At 38.7% G+C, this 23,538-nt stretch overlaps 1 protein-coding gene across 4 annotated transcripts in view; it reads left to right on the top strand.

Moving 5' to 3' along the window:
- The window catches only part of axin1 (axin 1), a 33,226-nt gene extending 10,234 nt beyond the window's left edge, over positions 1 to 22,992 (top strand). For 2 of the 4 annotated variants that reach the window (XM_041777767.1, XM_041777766.1), the window contains exons 3-11: positions 8,401 to 8,544; positions 9,282 to 9,363; positions 10,197 to 10,334; positions 14,532 to 15,055; positions 15,143 to 15,307; positions 15,518 to 15,766; positions 15,944 to 16,051; positions 18,476 to 18,625; positions 18,794 to 22,992. In XM_041777767.1, coding sequence (XP_041633701.1) covers positions 8,401 to 8,544; positions 9,282 to 9,363; positions 10,197 to 10,334; positions 14,532 to 15,055; positions 15,143 to 15,307; positions 15,518 to 15,766; positions 15,944 to 16,051; positions 18,476 to 18,625; positions 18,794 to 18,920 — 1,687 coding nt within the window. In that variant the 3' untranslated portion in view covers positions 18,921 to 22,992. The remainder of the gene's footprint in view (positions 1 to 8,400; positions 8,545 to 9,281; positions 9,364 to 10,196; positions 10,335 to 14,531; positions 15,056 to 15,142; positions 15,308 to 15,517; positions 15,767 to 15,943; positions 16,052 to 18,475; positions 18,626 to 18,793) is intronic. The other 2 variants (XM_041777768.1, XM_041777769.1) reach the window with 2 other exon arrangements.
- The last annotated feature ends 546 nt before the right edge of the window (positions 22,993 to 23,538 follow it).

Below are 23,538 nucleotides of genomic sequence, written 5' to 3'. Positions count from 1 at the left end.
AAGGTTTTTCTTGGCTTAACAACACGAGACAGTGCTGGTATCTTTCTTGTTGTGTACTCATGCATGTGCTATATACATAGTGGCTAAACCAAACACTTTGACAAGAAACATTGGAATTCTAATAATAATAATGTAAGAAAAGTCATTTCTGTAATTACTCTAATGCCTGTTTTCTTTTACCAATAAGTGTACCTGTTTGACTTTGTATGTAATAGGAAATAAAAACTGCTGAACACAGTTAGAGGGGAAATGTTTAATTAAAGTAGATTTGGGGTGGTCTAGGATCCTCCACTAGATAAAATGAGTCAAATGCCAAAAACAGTTTTTAAAATGTCATGCTGTTTTTATGACTGCTTCGTCAAATACTGTTTGTATCATTCTGAACTTATAAGTCTTATTCGTAAATGCACAAATTTCCTTGCTCCCATGCTGAAAAACTGGACCTCATGTACAGATTTTCGTATAATCTGTAAGCAGAGATGTCTTCTTCTGTGTTGTTTACCTGCCCTACATGAGCAAGCAAGCACAGAATCCGCCTACCTCCATAAGCCCTCTTAGGATACACTCACACTAGGAAATCTTAACCATGCCTGAGCACATTTGACAGCAAGCGTCCACTTTTTGTATCTAGTGTGAGTGCTCCATACCGTGCTCAAGCGTGGCACACTAGTTAGCCTTGGCACAGATGGAAGAGGTAGACTTTGGCACAGTGTGGTTGCTAATGCATGAGCAATAGCACAGCCAACACAGTCATGACACATAACTGATGTAAACTGATGTGCTGCCTAAACAAAGCCATGAATGTGCTGTGATACAAGAGTTAACCATGCTCAGGCAGGCTTGTGCTTGGAGCAGCTTGGGTGCAGGGTGGCAGGGGATTTAGGATGTCATGCTTTAGCACAGTACAGGTACAGTGAGTGCACCCTTAGCTTCTTAAGTCCAGTATTTAAACAACTCAGGTCACTGACCTCTATAGAAATGATTGATATTATACAGTCTCTGGGGAGAAACTCATTTCTTTTTGGCCTTTTTTTTGGTATTTGTTATTAAAACTGCCTATATGTAAGGCTACTACCAGAGACTTTTGTGCTCATACTGTATAGCTGGAAGATGAAGAGATGAAGACAATGGTTGCCTTTTCTGACGTAAAGTTAAGTTACATATCAACAGTTCAAGGTCAATAGATTCATTCAGAATATTCAAGTAATTCAATGACAGCTTACTGGTGTGCATAAGGAAAGTATAGCAAGCAGCCATGTTAAAATCAGACTGTTGAATGTTAGAAATATATCCTATCAGGAAAAGGTATCATGTGTCACAACCTCTCTTCAGACTGCATGTATACTCACCTATCTGACAGAAACTCTTTGCAATTCTATAATTAGTAAATGAGGACCAATTTGGGGCTAAAATAGTGCATAATCCATACTGGGTCTGCTCAGCTTAACACACATTAGCCAGACAAATGGCAGAGAACTTGCTTTGTTGACTCTAATGGGCTGGGATTAATGAGACTCTGAATGCTTGTTTACATGCATGTGATCCTCCTGCTTAAGAAACCGTGATCATAAACAACATGCTTCGGCTTGAACCCTCTTTGCACATAAAATTACAACAATGAAAGAAGAAACGGAAACACAAGTAATTGCTCTCAACTACAACTGCACCAATGTCACTGCTTGCAAAGCTTATTATGTAATGCATTTAAACCAGTGGCAAATGTTTAAACCCACAGGCAGTGAAAAAACATTCAATAAAAACACGTTAGCTATTATTTGTGAATTGTTAGGAAGAACAGTATGTAATTTCATTTGTTGCAGAATAAACCCAACACGTGAATTCAAGATCTTAATGCTGTGGCAGCTATCATTTCCCCCTCTAGAGTCAATATTAATTCTGATAACAAAACATGTCCTTCACTAGGCTTTGAGAACAAAAACAAAATGTCCCAGCCTCAAATTACACAGCAAAGTAATGGGAACAAACAGCAGCAATGTGATAATGGGTTGTGTCTGTGGCGTTGTGTATTTGAAAGGATAACAGCGTCTGACTCTGCCACTTTTAAATGACGATGACAATGATAGGACGAGATCTCAGGGAAAAAAGTCAATTTGCAACACCTTCATCGGGGTTGGGTATTGTTTGTTTCTTTATGTCTTAAGCTGGTGCTAAATCTATACTTTTATATGGTGCCAGTGTCTAAACATAGCCTGAATTTTGTGACCGAGAAGGTGTGTTGAAAGGCAGCAGGGAAATAAAGATGTGGCTATTGTGAATGATTCACAGAAATAATTTTATAAGATCCCAGTCGAACATAGGATAAGAAAAGTCTTTCAGTTGGGGTGGCAGGGGGTCACATTGATTCAGGGGGTTGACGTCAGGACAGGGTGTCAAACTAAAATCTGGCTGAATTTTTGAAGTCTGAGCCAGCCTTAAGTTGGACCCTGACGCCAGGGTAATTAGGTTTGGGCTCAAGTTATTGTTGCATTCATACCAAAACTGGACTAGGCTTGAAGAAATGCTCCGCAGTTTCGCTGACCCCATGGTCAAACATCCTAAATATGTAGCATTGCTTTGTTTTCGTCATTGAATTTACAACCAGTTAGCTGCCTGCTAACTTGTTGGCAGGGTCACATACATATACCATATATTTAAGAGTGCATATCACCATTTACCATAGAGCCAACAGCATGGTTCCAGAAGTAAAAATCCCATTCATTTTCTCTATAGCTGATTTGATTATTAACCATTTTGTCACCAGAAGAAAAAGGCAAGAGCCTGTAAGACATCAACCTCTTTTTAAGAAAAACATGGTTTATTAACAATCTCAGACAAAAATACGACAGTAACCCCAGTCCTCACCTTTGACTGGTGGGGCCTGTTGTAACCATGAATGACTGCTGCCATAAATGATGAATGTCAACTGTTGATGACAACAAAACATGCCACCATAGTAAAAACAATATATAAAGCAAACTAAGATAAAGTAGAACATTATAATTTTAAATTTAAACACTACAGTAAAGGTAAATGTAGAAAGAAGGTGCATGTACAGCTTAAAAACTATCATAAATGTTTTCATTTTCTCTGCTTTTTAATGCCATTTTTGTGCTTAATCAAATGTATCATCATCTTGAGGATTCAGGTAGCTGGTTGGCTTGGTTCCTGGAGTAAAAATGTTGATGTAAGGATTTTGAGATGCGTCAGGGAAGGATTTGAATGGTGAATTTATTTTGCTTGAACACGTGGGTGGGCACTGTTTAGGTCTGTTGCAGAGCCGAAAAGCTGCTTGTATCCTGGTACAGGGACGGTAGTCCAATTAAAAGGCCTAACAGAGCTATAACAGCAGCTCTACTTAAAGTACTTACTGTGTGTTTCTGCTTAATGCTATTAATGGCAACTAATAATAGCTTCTATAAAGCTGGGGCTTTATATTGTTGTGTTTGGATACACTTGTTTTTTTACAGGACTGGTTCTTTAAGGGTTAATGAGTCTGAAGAAGCAGCAGAAAGTTGTTTCCCTGATAGAATACAATGATTTATTTTTTACTATTGTTGCAGCAGTATTAGGAGGGACAAAGATTTGCTGACAGGCAGACAATACTTCTCAGATTGATCCTTTTCTCCTTCTGAACACAGTGCAGTACAGAGAAGACAAAACCTCTCTATGGTTTGGTCAGTTTTAAAAAACAAGACTACTTCTGTTATCCTCTTTTTTTCGTTGCGCTGGCCTTGTTTTTCTCATCACATTCTGATTGCATTCAGCCTCTCTGGTTGATATCCGCAGAACCTTAGATGAACCAAATGCTTGTTTGTACAGAAAAGATTTCTTTGCAAAACATATCCAAAGGCATTTTTATGGATCAATGCTTGCTTGAAACTTCTAAATATGAGCAAAAGAAAAAATCAACGGAAAGAATTACCTCAGGCTTTCCATCCATGTGCAAGTGAAGCTGTGGATAGTATCTAAAAGCAGTGGATACAGGAGCCTAAATAAGTGAGTGAAACACAGTTTTAAGCTTACTTTCACATCATTATTTCAGCGATCAAGCATTTGGCTGGGATTACAAAAAGACGTGCTTCATTTTTAAATTGCCTTTTAGCAGCACCCGCTGGGTTTTTGTGAAACTAAATTTTACATCAATTGTGTCCAATCTCTTCAGAGACAGGCAACAAAGGACATTAAACAGTCTCTCAGATCAGATTTTAAAAGGATGTGAAAGAGAAAGACCTATACACTCATGAATGCTTTGTGAGATTTTTGGAATATGAACAGCTCAGTTTTGTTTTCAAGTTGTTAGTTGTGTACCTCAAAGGCAGCTTTCACTGTCTATGTAATTTTAATGAAAAGCATTGTTTCCTTTGAGTGATTTTTGGGGCTCTTAATGGTCGGTATAGTGGAATTCACAGTACCCATTTTCATGAGCAGTGGTGTTATTCGGAGCTATAGGAGATCATTTCTGCAACTACAAAACAGTGTAATCAATGGAGTAGGCTATTTCTTTTTCTTTCCCATGCCATTTCCTTACATTTGTCATCATCTCAAATGTTTCCTCATTTAATGACAGAATGACAGCTTAAAACTTTTTTTCCCTACACTTTTTATTTGTCCCAACCTTTCCCCAACCTGGCACTTGAATTATTCACTGTTGTTGAATGTAAATGCAAATGAAAATCAGCCGGTCACAAAGGTTTCATTTTGAAATCTGCCTGGGTTCCTCTGCATTCCAAACAGGGAGAAAGCTTTAGATATGCGCTTCAGGGAATTCCAATTTGAATAAAAAGAGATGATGCCCAACATCTTTAATTCATGGGCAAGAAGTGTGCTCAGCAAAGTCAGTGACTTATAATGTAAGTGGTGTCAAATGAAGCCCTCTAATAAATTGGAAGTCCTCCTTGAATGGTGTGCATCACATAAGAAGCAGCAGTTAACCCCGCAGTATCATATTATATATGTTTACAGAGTCTGTTAGAATACTATTTTATAGATTTTACTAAAAAATGTCAGAATGTAGGTTTTCTTGGATTACCCTGAAGTGTAGATGATGAAAGTGGAAGATCCAGGAAGGCTGACAAATTGCAGGTAACAGAGTATTACAGGTTGTGTGCACATTTTAATGATGAGCTTGCCCAGTCACCTCGATATAACCCCACTCATATCTTTCAATTTGAAAAATGCTTTGTCCAAGTATTGTATATGCATGCCCATCAGAAGACCTTCTTGTTCGATAAAAATCTTTATTGCTTCCAAGAACATCTGCAAGGGATGGAACAAAATGTTGAATGGGCAACATTTGTTCATTTATTATTTTTTTTAGATATTTTTTTAAAGCTTTTTAAGCCTTTGTTAATAGAGGAGGACAGTGGATAGAATCACAAACAGGGAGGAGAGAGGGCCACAGGTCACTAGCTTACATGGGGCACAACCTGACCACTAGGCCATCTGAGCGCTTTAATGGGCAGTATTTAGTTTTCCTGACATATAAGTTATTGGATCACTGATGCCATATTTAACCTTTTCCTGACAATTTGACTCAGCAAGTCACTACATCGTATCTCCTTAAAGTAGCGCTTTTGACATGCCTGAAGGTCAGTCTTTGCCTTTTTAAGGACATTTTATATTTTTCAGTTGATCTGTTTTTGTGGTGTGTCACATGTTTATTAGGGGTGGGAGAAAAAATTGATACAGCACAGTATCGCAATATTTTGTCTGGTGATGAATCGTATCGTATGTCAGTTATGACAGATTCGCCATGGGATTTATGATATTATTGGAATAGTATCAGTGTAGGCAGATAATTAATAGTATTGGCAGATATGTCATTTTCTGCTGGTAGTTATAGCCAACACATCAGCTGTACATATCAGCAGGCTGTTAGAATAAGTCTGTACAGCCAAAGGCACAGTCAACAGACCTACCTCAGCTGATTTTTTCCTTTGACCTCATTTCATCTCATTTTTATCAATGTTCGTTAAAGAGCCTCTCCTGTTTTACACACTATAGAGCTCATTGTCTATTCAGTGCTGTTTTTAGCTCCCAAAAAGGCTGAGGAATCTTGGTTTTACTCTGTCATAAAATACATTTCACATTAAGTCTAGATGTGAGAAATAATTAATTTATCATTCATGCTTGAGTCAGATATTTGTCATGTTTTTTCATCTTTTTCAAGATATGGACAAAGTGACTGTCAAAGTAAAACAAAGAGGTCAGTTCTACTATGGGAAAGTATTAATAATTTTGGTAACGGCTAAAATGAGTTTAGAAAAGTCGGCACATCTGGTTTGAGCAAAAAATCCAATATTGTGGATCCCTAGAATCGCTGTATTGTGATTTTATCTTGTTTGGTCTAGTATTGTTCTAGGGCTGGGCGATATAGCCGAGAATAAATATTCAATATTTTTAGGTTATATCATAATATGGGATGTATATCCTGAAATTTTGAAATCCCTACATTTAATTCAGCCCTTTGGCGTATAAAATGACACCAGTATTATGATTATGGTGGACCATTCCGGAGGCATAACTCTTTTGAATTCCCAGTTTAGTCAGGATGACTTTGTCAAGAAATGCAAATGATTTGCAATTATAAATATTTTCTCTTTATTAGCAGGTATTAATTTACACTTATTTCTGTTTTTTTTTTTTTTTTTTTTTTGGTGTTGTGGCTGTTCTGGGATGCCTTTCTTTGCCTATAAGGAGAGCCTGAGGCAGAGGCGAAGCAGCAAAAAACCCAGAGCACAGCAGGCATCAATGACAACAGAATGACATTTATTAAGTCGGAAGCAGAATAAAGGAGGAACTGGGTTGGAGGAGGGTTGCAAAAGTGGCTTTCAGAGGGAGTAGCAAAGCATAGCCAGGATAGTGCAGTTTAAACATGACAGCATGACTGTGATTAGCTAGTAGCATGTTTAGGGTAAATCAGCTGGCTATCAACTGATGAGGGCTTGCATCAGATCAGCTGATCTTAATTACATTGCAGCACTTGACTCTGTGGTCTGCCTGAACCAACGCTATACACTCAATTTGTCAATGTAATATCCTGTTAGGCTGAGCTGAGGCTCACGTGCTGTTGGACCACAGATCTGTGGTTGTGGAGAGGTGAGTCACATTTGTTAGCTGCTGGGCCACCTTCTGTCTTACTGACATGAACAACTTGGGCAGGGATTTTTAGCAAAAAAATTTGCTCCCAGGCATATCATTCTTAACCTATCACAGCAGATGGATCTGTTTCAGTAATCCATCCGGAAAACCTCCCATATACAGCGTTTGGGAAATGGCAGAGCCTTTGGAAAAAAATTCAGAGGGTGATTGGATGAACATTCAGTGTGTCACATCTTTACGGGCCAATCAGAGCAACAAAACAAATGATGTTGTAGCCCCTGTGGAGGTGTGCCACTACCGAGGAGTAAACACCACAGACAACTGCGTAACGCAAACCATGGCAATTGTAGACATGTCAGAACACGATTTTTGTTGTTGAAAAGAAAAGAACTCAGTGCTGTTCTTTGTTCTTCTTCTAACGAAGAAATGTCGTCAAGTTCTGATAAAACTGGCGCTTTAGCAGCATCCACACAAATGTCTTCCGCCATAATCACACAGACTACCGTGTTTTTTATGTCTTCCTTTTGAAATCTGAACTACTGCCAGATGACAGATTCATTCTGGTTTCTTCAAAACCAAATCAGCCATCTCATAATAGCCCGCTTTGGCTATTTAGTTCCTTTTCCTGTTCTCTCCATGCTTTCCTCCCTTTTCTTCTGGTGCTAAAATGTGCACACGTGGAGGAGAGTTTTCTGGATTGGTGGGGTAGTGTGCCATCTGCTGTAAGAGAGGTGTTAGGAGACAGTGGGAGAAGTGAAACTGCAGAAAATTTTGAAAACTGACAGCTTAAAACTCACTTAATTTACACTTGATGGATGCGATAAAGTCATTTTATACATCTCGTGGCAAAAGCAGAGGCATCAATTATAATTGATATGTCATTCATCCCTACATTGTACTGTACCATACCAGACTTCACCGTGTTTTATTGTTTCTGTTTCTGACCATTTTCTATTGTTTCATATCATTTTGTAAAAATTAGTTCTTTGTAGAATGATTTTTTACTTGTGTTTGTTAAAAAATGCACAAAATGAGGAACTTAATAATAAGGAACTAAATAATTGCATATTAAATTGCAATTGCAAAAAATTGCTCAGCCCTAAAACAAACCAAAAACTAAGAAATAGAAGAGACTTCTTAAATCACAGGTAATGCTACTTAGTGCTTGTACTTGCTAACCTGCCAACAAACGACCCCTATAATAGAATGATTATATATAATTATGTAGAATACTGCTATTGAGTAATTTAGGGTTATGATTCTTGTCTCAGCATTTCCTGTATTTCTTTATTATTTCAGACATGGGCTATGTCAGGAGCCCATCAACCAGCACCCTATCAGTTTTGTTTATGATATGGCCCCTGTAACCAGCGCCTTGGATAGCGAGCAGCAGAGTATGTCCAGTGACACAACAGACACGGTCTCCCTCACTGATGGTAGTGTGTAAGTATGGCCTCATCACTCACATGCATTACAATAAGAAGCAGAACACAGAGCTGTTTAAGAGTTAAACGTGATGAATTAGGGCTAAATTATCTCTGGGGTTTCTTAAAATTAACTACTAAAAGACATAAAGCTATGTAAGATATTTTGCATTATTGACAAAAGATCTGATTTTAATGTCTCCAAAATATTTCTTTGTAGTCCTAGCTATTTGGGTTGAACAAAGCAGAATTTGTCTTCTTGTTTTGGCACAGAGATGAGACCAAAGCACTGTGTGTACCATTTGGGATCACTTGCTCACAGGACTTGTTTTTCATTTGAGTGTGCTGGTGAAAGATGATTTAAAAAATAATGCCTTTTTTAAGCGGAGAGATGGCGCAGGGGTATTATCCCACCAAAACTTCAAAGCGTGCACTACTGGACAAATGTGTTTGAAGCTGAAAGCATGAGAGACTTATCTTAGCTAATTGGTCCAGAGCTTCCAGCACAGAAGAGTGTAAAACCCAGCATGACCAATACAACATGGAATGACAGACTCATGGATGGCATGTCAGTGTAATCTGCCAGGCCACTTGTGGTGCAGGAGGGACACAATAGACCTGTGAGGATGCCTGCACTGATTAATCAAAATTTCTCATTTTAGGCAAAAACGCAACGGAAAGCTTTACACTTCAAAGCTGCCTGCGTTGTTTATTCATGAGGATGTTCAATGAAAATGTCTTTGTTGTTCATTCCAGAGATGGGGTACCACCCTGCAGAAACCACAGACGGAAACACTGGGAAAAAGCAAATCAGCGAGTGTCACTACATCGTATTCCAGTGAGTTATTCATGGGTTATTTCTCTTTCCTCTGACTTTCTGCCTCTACACTCTTTCTCTAACTGTCGGTCTTTGCTGTATTTTTCTCCGCTCTAACATATTTGAGATGTGCATATTTAAGCTCGGCTGTGTCGCAGGGCCTGTGATGGAGTATAAGAATAGCTGATGGTGAAAGAGAAGGCTGTCTAAATGCAGCTTGATGCTTTCCTAAGCTGAGTGTGCTGAAGCCTAGCAGACATGATTCCTCCCCTGTGACAGCCTGATGCCTCCCTCTGCAGCTTATACTGTCTCTTGGTAGGAAAACCCAGCCCTAATTAGGCCTCTGAGTAAAGAGTCGAATTAAAACTCCACACATAGCATCCTTTTAGGGTGTGTGAATTGACTGTATAAGCACAACACCTCCAGTTTTCTGCCTAGAAAAACAGTAGGTATGACCTCACTTTACTGGTAACAAAGGGATTGACAGGGCTTTTCCTATTTTCACATCAGATTTCATTAGGTTTCTTTTTGCAGCTCATAAACAGCCTGCAGGAGAGATGATAAATATCCCCCATAAACTTAAATAGCTATTCAACTTTAAATGTGCAGCAAAGTCTTTTTAAATAGGCAGTTCAGTGTGCTTTACATTATACATAAAATGTAGTGGAGAATGAAAATAAACAACAAAATTAGACTCCAGTTGCAGCATATATGCGGTGTCTACTTGGATGTTTAGCATTGTCTTCTTTAAATTTCCTGCACTGTGCTATCTTCATATGGTCATTGAGAGGATGTAAGGGGTTAGGATGGTTAAACTGCTCACACTGTGCTCACAATTCGCCGTCTCTTTTCAGCACACAAACCGGATTCCAGAGGTTATCCACGCGGATCCAAAAAGGTTTGCTGCGGAGCTCATCCGCAGGCTGGAGGGAGTCCTGAGAGCAAGGGAGGCTCAAGAGAAGCTGGAGGAGCGGCTGAGGAGAGTACGACTGGTATGTTTGCTTTATTTCCTTGGCCAGTGTCTACTGTTTCGAGCACAAACAGAGCCACTGTTTTGTTAATTTAGGTTAACATATGTGAATAAGCAGCATCTTTTAGGAGCCAATGCAGAGGTTCACATTGCAGAGCGCTGTCTGTGGAATAAATGAGTTCTTGAGGGAGTTCAGGGAAAGGACAGGAACAAAAATGTTTTGACTCAGAGACATTCTGAGCTGCTTTGACTTAGGAAGTGAATAATATTAGTGGCCAGGGGGGTAATAAAATTGAAGTAGGGATCCTTAGAGTGGGGGCAGCCGGGGCTGCAGCTAACATCGATTTTCATCATGGCTTTGATCCATCTTTTATTATACAGATAAAATATTACATCCAAAATTAACAGAAATAATGGATAATGGTAATTTAGTTAAGCAGAGCCATTATACAAGGACAAGAGAGAAAACTATATTTAACAAAATCAGAAATATTATTTCCAGTATGGCAGCACCATTGTTTTTCTGTAGCAGCTTGAGCAGTGAGTTGTATTTTTCCCATGCATTACCTATATCCATGACTTGATGCTCTATACATGTCTGCAAGTCTGCATGCTGGGAGAAATGAACTCATAACTGCAAGTAAACACTCAAAGCAGGGTCTGAAATTAACCCCCCGTTTACTGAGTACATTTTTGTGCTTGTGGCGGGTAGATGTTTATACACAAAATAGTTACGTATAAGAAAACTACTACTGGTGCAGTTCCATCCTCTGCTCTCTGCTGTCAGGTCAGGGCTGAGAGACCATCAACATGATACACTATGCAAACTATGGCTGCAGCCTGGAGACATCTCTCACCCTTCAGCTGAACGTGAGCAAACCACACTGAATGGATCAATAAAAACGTATCATCAGGCTGTGAAATAAATTTGCTGCCAATTAAAACCTGTGTGAAATGAAATCTTGTATGTCTCCTCATGCACGCATCTATCACGCTGGAAACATCAGTCAGCAGCTAAATGTTTAAAATGTGATTCCACTGGCGGAGTGACCCTGCAAGAAGGAGACTAGTGAGAGAGGCCATGTGGACACCTATGACTACACTGAAGGAGTTACAAGCTTCAGCAGCTGAGATGGGAGAGAGACTGCATACAAAAACTGTTGCCTGGGTTCTTCATCAGTCAAAGCTTTATGGGGGAGTTGCAATGAAAAAGCCTCTGTTGAAGAAAAGTCAAATTAAATCTGGGCTAGAGTTCACCGAAAGGCATGTGGAAGACTCCATAGACAAGTGGAAGGCACTTCTTTGGTTTGATGAGACCAAAATGGTGCTTCCTGCCTTCAGATAATACACTATGTTTGGCGGACACCAAAATCTGCACATCATTAAAAACACCATCCATGGTGGTGGCAGCATCATGCTGTAGGGATGCTTCTCAGCTGCCAGCCCTGGAAGACTCATAGAGGCAGAGGGTAACATAAATGCAGCAAAATATAAGAAAATCCTGGTGGATAATCTTATTCAGTCTGCGAGAGAAGTACGGCTTGGGAGAAGATTTATTTTCCAGCATGACAATGATATACAGCAAAAGCCACTCAGAAATGGTTTAAGACAACAAGGTGAATGTTCTGGAGTGGCTAAGTCAAAGCAAAGACCTCAGTTCAAAAGAAAATTCATGGCTGGGCTGTTAGTTCCTGATCCCTGTGCAACCTGACAGACATTTATCAGTTTTGTAAAGAAAAATAGAGCAAGATTGCACTCCACACAGGCTTAGTGCTATGATTGCAGCCAAAGGTGCATCTTCTAAATACTGACTTGAAGTGGGTGAATATTTATGCAGTCACTGATTTTACCTTACATATTTTCATTTAATTGACATTACAATGTAGAAATCCACTTTGGCATTTAAGAGGGTTTTATAATGTTTCTTTGTCAAAAAAGCCAAATTAAAGGGTAAAACATCCATGCGGATAAATACTTTATACAGGCACTTTAGTCCATAAACACACAGATCTCATTAATTGTTTTTCTAACACAGCAGTTGATACAGAGGCAACTTGTGACACACACTTAGACTTAATATTTTCTCTCTCTCCCATTGCTGCTTGTGCTAAATTCACCTAAAACACCATAGAAAAGCCAGGGCCGTCACAACTGACCTGTACTGAACAGAAAACCATGCCTGAAAAACCAAAACAACTGTGTTGTTGCATCCCTAATTTCTACTCCTTTTCAAAATTTAAAATCCACTTTTTCTTCATAAACCTTTCTTTTAGCCCAGTTTCTCAAGTATTTTAAAGTGTTTTTTTTTCTCATCTGAAGATAACACAGATTCCCTTCGTCGATAGAGTCTTAAATAAATGATGATACTAGGTGGTGTGCTGAGAAGCAGACAGTATATTGAGCCGCTACAGAAATGTGTGTGAGACACCACCACGGCTCACTTCTAAAGCCTGCAGGCGAGATGTGTGTCGGAACGTCGAGTTTAAAGTTTCCGAAACAAAGGAGACTTAAAACCGTCTGGCGTTAATAAAATTAATGAGGCTAGCCATTTGAACGGGGAACAGAAGGGCATTATGAATCATTTGGAGAATTCCACCATTGGCGTGTCAGCGATCTGGCTTTGTCGATGAATCGGATGGAGCACCTGCACACTCGGCCACTTGTAAGCCTGGAACAGTGTGCCGCCTGTTTGATGTCACTTGAACAATGATGAAATAGTTGCTGCTACCACAAACGAAAATCTCCTTCAGTACATGGAGCCAAATATTAAGTCTCAAGGTAGACTATCTATGTGGTTTGGGCCCCTAAGGAGAGAAGCTGCCATCACACGCCTGGTGCTAAGCTTTATTGAGGCAAGCTTGAAAAGACTGCTTTTATCTGGTGACACTCCGCATCTAGAAGAGGATTGGGCTAGATATGAGCTTTTAAGAATAATGTAAAGATAATACAAATGAAGAACCCGATCAAAGATTGACGTGATTGTTTCACTTTGATGACATCTTTTTAACATTCTGCTTAAAATGGTTTAAAAATAAAACATTTTTGGTACAGCAGAGATTGTAGTGAGTGATTGACAGAGGCCAGAGCAGGTGCTCACCTAAGTAAATCAATAACAGGGTTTTGTGCATCACTTGAATATTTTGGATGTTGTTGTTTACAAACATGCAAGTAGTTAGGCTTCCTTTTCCAACAAAAACACAAAGGATGTCAAATATCAGATGTATGCAAAGCATATTTTTATCACATGAATTGAGGGAGGCGGTGAGAAAATGTGCTCAGATTAAGACGTCATGGTTCCTTGAATAACTTCCAGTGGGCTCAGCTAGCACAGATTTTTGGATCTTGTGCAGAGATACAGAGAATCATAAATGATTAAAAACATGCCAAAAAATATTTGGCTGCATACGACACCCTTTACAGAATCGATACGTTTAAGAAAGCAGTGGGCACAGCAGGAGGAGAAGCTCTTTTCTGTCTCCTTTTTGATGCATTTATAGCAAATGGATGGTGAGCACAGGGCAGCTTACTTTGTATGGCCTTTTCAAAAGTGTAGGCTTATTGAAGATTTATTTAATAATTTACAGAACCAACATAAAAAGTGTGGGCATGAGTTGGCTACAAGATGAAAGTGAAACCCCTACCTACTGTTGTCTTTCCACTGCATTTCTTTGTTCTCTCGCCTCCTTCTCTCTCTGCCAAAGTGGTTCTAACTTCATACAGGACACACGACAGTGTGGCTAACTTCTCCAGCTGCTTGAAATATACCCTTAAAAGGCAAAATAAGTGTCAGATATGCAGCTACAGTTGAGATACATTGCTTTAACTTGACCATAACCAGCTCTACATGACTGAATAGCTCCATTCAGTGTCCGCAATTGCCCATTGCCCTGCAGCTGCTTATGATCCCAGCTGTTATGATCACCTGCAGCACCCCACTCCCTGATATTTCAGTGGATCTGATAACTATCTTTCAGTTTAATCTGAAAGAAATCTTCATAATCATGCCTCTGACTAAATATATCTGCAGAATGGATGGGAAAATACATGGAGAAAATATGCCATCTGCAGGTCAAACTATGAATATCACATGCACTCATACAGAATAGACCTTGGTTTTGTCAGATATGTTAGGATTTAACATATTAAAATGTATGAAGGAAGCTTGCATATGTTTTCTGATTTGGAAGTGTATTTTATTTTATTTATTTTTGCTCTGCAGGAGGAGGAGGGTGATGAAGTCATGGCTGCAGCATTATCCAGTCACAGGTTCCCCCCTGGTGCTTATCAGCAGAACTACAACTCCAACTATGCTGACTTCACTCACAGTGCTCATCTGATGGGAGACCCCCATGAGGAGAACCCTGAAAGTATCTTGGACGACCATGTCCAGCGGGTAATGAAGACCCCCGGCTGTCAGTCACCAGGCACAGGCCGTCACTCTCCCAAGTCACGCTCACCAGATGGTTTCCCGGGAGGCAAAGGGATGGGAACATCCACAGGCCAAGGTAAACATCCATCCAGGCATGGTACCAAAGGAGAGAGCAGCCACCTGCACCACCACAAACACGTTCACCACATCCACCACCCAGGTGTCGGGAAGCCCAAAGAGCAGGTGGAAACTGAGGCAGCCATGCGCGTGCACAGCGGCTTTCCCTGCAACATGGAGCCGAGTCATTGGGGATCAAAGTCCCGCAGCTATGCAGACGGCATGGGATCAAACCCTGTGGAGTACACAGGCTTCGGGTAAGAATAGATCGTGAAAACAAAGCTTTTCTCATCAATGCATCATTTTGCTTTTGCACTTATGATTCGTGTTCTTACTTTATAAAGTAGCAGAGGAGGCACACAGTGCAAAAGAACGACAAAGAAGGGTGAAGAAGTGCGACCGTATGACATGCCTGCACCTGCAGAGGAAATCGAGAAAAATCAGAAGATTCTTCTGTGGCTGATGGAAGGACAGAAGGAAATGGTTCATCATAAGAGGAGCCCATTTGGGTCAGTCATGACATTTAATGTTACATGAGTGCAAGCATTTCTTCAGTCACTACAGTTAAAAAAGTGCAGATGCATGCAGTGCAGCCCCAGCTGTTCCATTTTTGTTTTGTGTCTTGTGTTTTCATTTAAAAAGCACAGCTCTACTCTTGGTTAAAGAAGAACTACTTTATTTATAGGCTTATACTCAAAATGAACAACTTTCTTCTGTAGGAGCACCACAGGGTCTAAGAGGACCACAGGACATGAGGGGTCCCGTCTGGGTTCTGTTGAGCGGTCAGGGTCTCTGCACCAATGCAGCAACAGCCAACTTCGTAACAGCGTGCAGCCATCACACCCTTTTATCCAGGATCCCACCATGCCCCCCAACCCAGCTCCCAGCCCCCTCATCCAGCTAGAGGAGGTACGCCGGCGGCTTGAGGAGGAGAAGATTAAGTCTGGAACTCTACAACCCAAGCAGAGGTAAGAAGGTGGAGATGCAGAGTAGCAAGGTTATATTTTATAAAGAGAATCTCTGGACTAGAAGAGAGAAAGACAGATCTGTCTTTTCTGTGTGATCAAATAAAACAGTTATCTACAGCCTTTGTGCACCTTAGTGCAGGTTTTTTGTCTAACTGCTGGGGTTGTTCGGTCTCTCAGGTATGTGATGGAGGTAATCCAGAGGGGTCGCACAGCAGTCAGGCCTGCACAGTTCCCTCCACTCAGCGTGGTGCCTGCCGTTTCTGACAGCGAGCTCTCCGAGCTTGAGTATGTCCTCTGTGTCCTACTAGTTGTTTTTTTTCCACTCATCTCTCTAAAATTCCCCTTAGACCACAGCAACTCACCCCACCTGAAATTTTCATTAATGTTAGTTTCACATTTCTAAAGTTGCTGAAAGAGAACTTTAGGAATTAGTGATGAGCTGTTTTTTCCCTTCTCATAAAGTTTTTTCTAATGTGGTATCTTGTCTAGTTGCTTTACAGTGCTTGTTACATGCAGTCTGCATTGTGAGAAAGCAATGATGATGATGATAAGTAGCATTTCCCCATCAAGTGCATTATTTGCAAGATTTGTTTTGGTCTGAGTTCATTACCATGCGCATATTCTGGCCTAGATTTTGAAGAAAAGTGGTTAAATTGTTGACTGGAGGCAGTAAGAAAAGACTGTTGTCAGTGTACGTAGCAGAAACCTTTTTCATGCATTAAGTGTAAGCGTGCCGTGTTTTTCAGAAGTAATGAGGAGAGCATTTTCATTTTTTTTGTTTCATGTTTCTGTTTGATGTTCGCCTGCCTTCTCACGTGAGTGTTTAACAGATGGAGGGGAATAGAGGAAGAGTGTTAGAGGCAGATGAAAGGTAGATTACGGTGCACTGCCGGAGGGTAGAGCCTCAGGTCACACATGTGAGGACCAGGGATCAGGATTCTGTGTGCCTGGATCACAACTGGCTGAACCTTTCAGTTTCTCTCATGTCCAAGCTGGAAAATGCCTGAAGGAAAAAAGAAATATGGAAATGTTGCAGATATTGATTTAAAATTATTTCAATGGCTGTGTTTCTGATATTTGATATTACTGTTCACTAGAAAGAATGACTCTATTTAGTATTTATCCTTTTGTTTGTTCAACAATATTGCCAAAAGTACAGGTAAAGTAGCCCCAAAAGGCTGCGACAAAAGCTCTTTATTATTCTCTTTTGATCTACATCCAGGGATAATAATGATTCAGAAAAATTATGTAACTGCAATTTTTTTTCCCCAAATGTTTAACATGCGACTATTTTGTGGTTCCTCAACTTACATATCTTTTAATAAATACAAGTAATAAATCATTCTATATTAGAACCTACACAATATTAGATATAATATACTAGGACAAAATGATTTAAAACTAAAACATAATTGTTATTATTTTGGCTCATATTGAAAATTTTATCAGTTGCGCTATTGAAGGGGATTTGTATGTCAATTTCATTTTAAATAAGAAAAACATACACTAGTAAAGCAGGAATTTTTATTCAAAAAAAAACTTGAATTTTTGCATAATGTGCATAAAATCTCTGCTGCAAAAAAGTATTAAACTGGTATTTTCACACATTTCAAGTTAAAGAGATATTGCGCTTTTTGTGATTTGTAAATTTAAGCAGGCAATATTGCGATTTAATCTAATTTGCACTTAATTTCCCAGCCCTAAATTAGACCCAGAAAAGTAGTCCTAAGCATTGACTGTTTAATTTGGGCTGTATTTGGTCTTTTGCCTTTTTAAAACATTTTCTTCAGCATCTGTGGACATTTACTTAATCTCAAGTTGTAAAGAACTACTTTATTTATAGGCGTGGAGTGTCCTGACAGCTTCTTAACAATGCAGTGGGATGTGGCGCGGCATGGTTATTTTCAGCTGTCTCCCTGCTCCAGTTTCCACTCTGTCACTCAATATGAGATGGAACAAGAAGAGAGGGAAATGAGTAGGCATCAGGATTGTCTGACAGTCAGCTGAATAAAAGCTGTTGTGGTATCATAACTGATTTTTGAAATAAGATACCAACAGAACGTATAAATAACGCTTCATGTCATTTTATTGCATTTTCATAGATTGTTTCATGTTCTGCTTTTTTTTGTATTTTGTGTGAAAACTGGAAGTTTGATCCGTCTCAATGAGTATTTGCACATGTTTTACTGTTGTTTACCTCAGGATTCTTTTATATGTCTTTACAAGGGAAAAATATTGAAAATAACTTTGAAGAGTCTGGAGAGGGTTCAGGTGTCCCTTCCACTTACAGATGCAGATTGATGATTAAAGATTGATTTTAAACTCCTTACCCCATCATATATATCTGAGTTTTTATCTGGCTATGAGCCAGGATGCAGTCTGAGATCCTCTGGTAGTGCTGTGCTTGCTGCTCCAAGGTTAAATTGGAAAACTAAAGGTGACAGCTTTTGCTTTTCACAACTCCAGATCCTGAAACAGCCAGAAATCAGACTTGCTGAGTCAGTCCCTCATTTTATAACAAAAAGCATGAACTCTGTTATTTTGTTCTATTTTGAATCCTTTATTCTAAATGTCTTTTATTTTCATCCCTTGTTTATTGATTGTTTTTTTCTGTTTGTTTTTACTGTTTCCATTTCATGCTGTGAAGCACTTTGTTACCTGGATTGAATAGTACTTAAAAACTAAGTATTTTATTGTTATTATTTACAGACACAAAGCCACAAAAAAGCCGCCGTGTGAGAACATCACTGTGGCGTATTACTTCTGCGAGGAGCTGATACCGTACAGGACGTCAGTCAAAGGGAGAGTTGTCACACTGGGCCAGTTTAAAGAACTGCTAACAAAGAAAGGAAACTACAGGTGAGTTCTTGTGCTTTATGATGTCAATATAAATACTTTTTAGTAAGAAAAGTTATGGCTCAACCAAAAGTTTCTGAGAAAAGTTTTAACAGCGTAAGTCATGTTAGGGATGTAATGCATTAGAGTAAGTTTAGTCTACTGAAGACTTTGCTCCTCATTCTTTTTCAGGTATTATTTCAAGAAGGTGAGCGATGAGTTTGACTGTGGAGTGGTGTTTGAAGAGATACGTGAAGATGATGCTATCTTGCCCATCTTCGAGGAGAAGATAATCGGGAAAGTTGAAAGAATCGATTGAAGTGAGCAGGTTGAAGAGGAAGGAATCAAAAGTCAGCGCGTGATTGGCTGAGGAGTAAGTGGACGGTTAAGAGGAAGTGTTTTAGGATGGAAACTGGAGAAGTAATACAGTAAAAAAGTGGATGTGAATAGCGGAGCAGCGGTCACAGAAAATGACTTTTGGAGCTTGGTAGCACCGACACAGTGATGTCGGACTAGAAGGAAAAAAAGAAGACCTCATTCACTTCTGTGGAGCGTAATGTAGCAATGTAAAGTTAACTAGGTAAATGAAGAACAAAAGTGCTACTAAAGCTACATATTTTTGATATCATGTATCAGAGGGTGTCCTTTCTAAGTAACAACACATTTTTTATGTATTGGTACCAGAAGTGTACAGTTTGTGCTAAAAGATAACAAGATTTTATATCTATTTAATTATTTAAAATGTTGAATTTTAATCCTATTGAAGCAGGATTGTCCCCCCTATTGAAGACGATCAAAATCCCTATAGGGCTGATTTTTATTTATTTCAACTGTAGTAAGGGCCCATTAGACTTCAGTGTTTATGTATTTATTTGTGTTTTAATACTTTAACACAACTTTATTTTGTGACATTTAGTCAAGCTGCACTTTCTTTGTGAATTATACCACTGACTGTCTCCTCATAGGATTCATCATGAATTTCTAAAGCACTAAACAGGTGACCAGAAAAACTGAAATCCCTGTCTGCTGTAGCAGAGTTCAGCAGCCTGGGCAGTGATAGTAATTTTGTTCTATTTCTGTCTTTAGTCCCTGGTATATGTTACTAAGAAAGCATATTTAAAACAAGCAAACAAGCAAACAAGCAAGTCACATATTTAAAAAATACCATATACCATATACCATATACAATATCAGAAATGCGCATATTCAAGCATACAATGACCATAACACATCAGTACATCAAGTAACATCTGCGTTTCCACAAAGCAGTATTGCACATTAAATGCAACAATAGAGCTTTAAAGCTAAAAGGAGATTCTGTTCTCTCTAAGGTCTTTGTTGAAAAGTCAATATACAGCTCTGGAAAAACTTAAGAGAAACCTGCAAAAATGTTTTTCTCCGACTCTTCTATTTATTTTTGTGCTTCAGTAAAATGAACATTTTTGTTTTCTTGACAATAAACAAGACTCCCCCAGCACACCCTGAGGTGCTGGTTATTTGCAGTAGCATATGTTTAGAACAGAAATGCACTGAAAAGACTTCACTGTGACTTTATTGTGAGTGAACTACACGTTTCACCTGCAGCTTCATCGGGTTCACGGAGTATAATCACATGGCCACACGAGTGTGCTAAACGTGTGGTCACATGACTGATCATCACAATGTAGATAATTCAGTGTCTAAAACTAAAAATGTAAAAGTCATAAAAGATTCAAGATGAAATCTGAATTGATACAATCCTCAAAAATTTCCAGGAAGATGCTCTAAAATTCCTGAATATTTCTAATAAGAAATATGGAAATACTATTACTAGCAACTTCCTGGAGAATTTGATTAAAGCTAATGGCAGGGGTCATCATCTACTTTTTACAGGGGCCAGATTTTTCTTAAACTGGCACTTTGAGGGCCTGAACTTTCAAATATTATATTATTTGTATTTTCTTTCGAATTTACGTAAGTTTTAGACTAGCAATGAGGTCAGTCTCTATGTCGCAGCCAGCCTCAAAGGTGTGATTAGCTGAATATGTCTGATAAACTCCAACAACAAACAAACTTCACTGTAGGCCTGTTGTATCACTAAGTAGTGCACGGGTTTAGTTTTTCTGGTCATTTTGCATGCACTGCGTACAAATATAGCAGATTTCAATCTTAGATTAGGGGTGTGACGAGACACTCAGCACATGAGACAAGATGTTACACTATATAAGAAAATATATGACTGTAAAAAAGTCTTTAATCCAATTGGAGTAAAAGAAGGTAAAACACTGCAGGTCCATTTTAAATATTTATCTATTAATCATCTTGTGATGGGTTCTAGTGCTTATATTTTTGCTCCAACTGTGCACTTTGTTAGCACTTAAAATCAAAATGCCTCTTAAATTGAACTGATCAGCTTTTACTCCACTAGCTGCCAAACAAACCATTTGAAGTTGTGGTGGCAACTTCCACAATGATATCCAGTTTAATATCAGATTTTGTCGTAATGGCTGCCCCGTCTCTGCACTGATCCTGCTAGAACGTTATCATCTGGATGAGATATCTCATGACTTGAGCTCTCATCACACGCCTACTTTTATGCAGTGTTAATCTTCTGCAATGATTTTGACCCATGTTGCAGTTTGAGGGGGGAAAACTGCATTGGAATAAAAGTTGAAGCAATAAAAGTATGTAAAAAAATTAATTGAAGGCAAATATCTATGCAAATTGATGAATGATGTTGTTGCCCTAATCAGAAACAACATTATGCTTTTATATGGATTGACTCAGTAAATAAGTAACATTAGAACAGTATTCAAAATCATTGTAGGCAACTAAAAAATGTCAGGTCATTGAAAGTCTGTTTGTATAAATGTCTTTCATGTTTATGAAAACAGGGCTTCTTTAAATGTTTTCTATTGAGGCTGATTGTGGATACATTATTTAATATTTTACTAGTGCCAATGAATATTTGGAAACTTCATGTGCCATTTTGCTGATTTCCTTTCAGTTATTCCCAGTCTGACACTAAATGTCATATTTTTGGTTGTTTTTCTTTAATTAAATTCTCCCTGCAGCATTAGAGGCAAGTAGATGAACAGAAACACAGCTGCAGGCGCCTCGCTTGCAGCGCAGAGAGGCTATTCATCACAGCATCACAGCATTTGAATGAGAAAGCCACTGAATGTTTTCTGACATATATGTAAAGCTAATCTGTTTGTGCTTTGAATGTCACAGAGGCATATTTAGACTTCTAAGTGCTAGCGCCTGTAGAGAAGGAGGTAAAAAGTTTATCCATGGGAGCTGATGAGGGCTAACAGATGCTAAGATGTTGCTAACATTCTCCCAACATTTGATTTAACTTTTATCACTGCTTAGTTGACCAGTAAGTTCAGATTGAGGTAGAGCATTTCTCTAACCTGTAGCCTTCTCTAGCTTATCACAGCTACATCTTGTGCCTGGCAGGAATGAATTGTTTAGTGCAAATGATCTACTCTAAATAGGTCATGTTACACCAAAGACAAAGTAGATGTAGGCACACTTGTCATATCGATATTCCTTATTTTTCCGGCAGCACTTATTTTTTCTAATGTCCCTGTTTTCTGTTCAGTCATTGAATCTTTGAAAGAACAGTTTTTGTCTTGTTATTGCTTGAATAAGGTTTTAGCTGATTTGTATTCTGGTCAGTGTGCGCTGTTGGAAAATGTAAATGGCTGTTTTTGCACTGGAAAAATTGAAATGAAAATATCACGACACAGCCAGCTGAAGAAGCTACATGTCATTAAGATTCAAGGCCTCCGTCTGAAGGCAGGGTGCACCATGATGAAAGTCTTTTTTATTGATTTACAGGCAGTCAGATAAACAATCATCAAACCCAGAGTGTGGTGTGAGATGTGCGGTTGCATAGGAATATCTCCTTTTTGTTGAATGCTGTTCTTTTTGTTATTTGTAATGCTGCCTATTTTAGATTTTAACTTAAATCAGCTTAATATATTTTGTGGCCTTCAGTGGTCAACTGTATGTTAAATTATATTTTTTGAGTTAATAATCAAGTGAAATACTTTGTGTGACCTTGATTTTTTATCATATCTTTTAAAATTATAGTATCAAATCTTTTGATTCCTACTGTGAAAGCCCCAAAAGTAAACCTCCTTATCTTATTTAAATCAGTGAAATGTATATAATAAACATCAGAGTGCCTTTATTGCTAAGCTATTGATGTCTGCTGTGTGACTTTCAGACAGATATGGGGACATAATTACCAGGGAATTGCCTCATTTCCTTTATTGTTTTGATGTATGTCACTATTCCGGCTTTTTTATGTAAATATGTACAAGATAAATCGTCATCAGCATTTTCATTACCCTGGACCTGGTTCTGCTCACATACTAGCATGGTTACCGTTTTAAGGTACCCGGACAATAAATACATGCAATAAACCAGCGCTTGAGTTCAGAGTGTTTATTACAGCAGTCTTCACTGAGATGCATGAATCTGCTACATAACTTCAACTAAATTTTTTTTTTTTTTTTTTTTTATTGGGCTAAGAAAGCTTCATTGAGATTAAGAATCTCATTTGCAGGAGTGTCGCGGCCAAAACAGGCAACAGCAGAATCATAGTTACAGAATAGTTACAGAAGTCATTTGTCAAAAATATCTACATCTATGAGCAACAGACCTATCTTACTGCACAATACAGAAAAATATATATTTCTTTACTTTTATAGAAAGTAATTTTGACAAAGAATTTGTTTTTCTTTCACTAAACGATCTTGAGGTCATGAAAAGTTATTTTTTATTCCAGCTATTCCTCAAAAACATGTTATTGATATCATGCCATTTAAATTTTTAGTTTACCTTTTATTGATTTAATGAAATTCTAGTTTTGTATTACTACCCCACTCTTCCATAAGTGGGTCAAAAATGACCCGCATTCATTTCCTATGGAATTACATGGGAAC

This window comes from Cheilinus undulatus, linkage group 21 (assembly GCF_018320785.1).
Source record: "Cheilinus undulatus linkage group 21, ASM1832078v1, whole genome shotgun sequence".
In the NCBI taxonomy this organism is placed as follows: Eukaryota; Metazoa; Chordata; class Actinopteri; order Labriformes; family Labridae; genus Cheilinus; species Cheilinus undulatus.
Note: the sequence above shows the minus strand (reverse complement) of the source record. Positions and strands in the feature narration are given on the sequence as shown.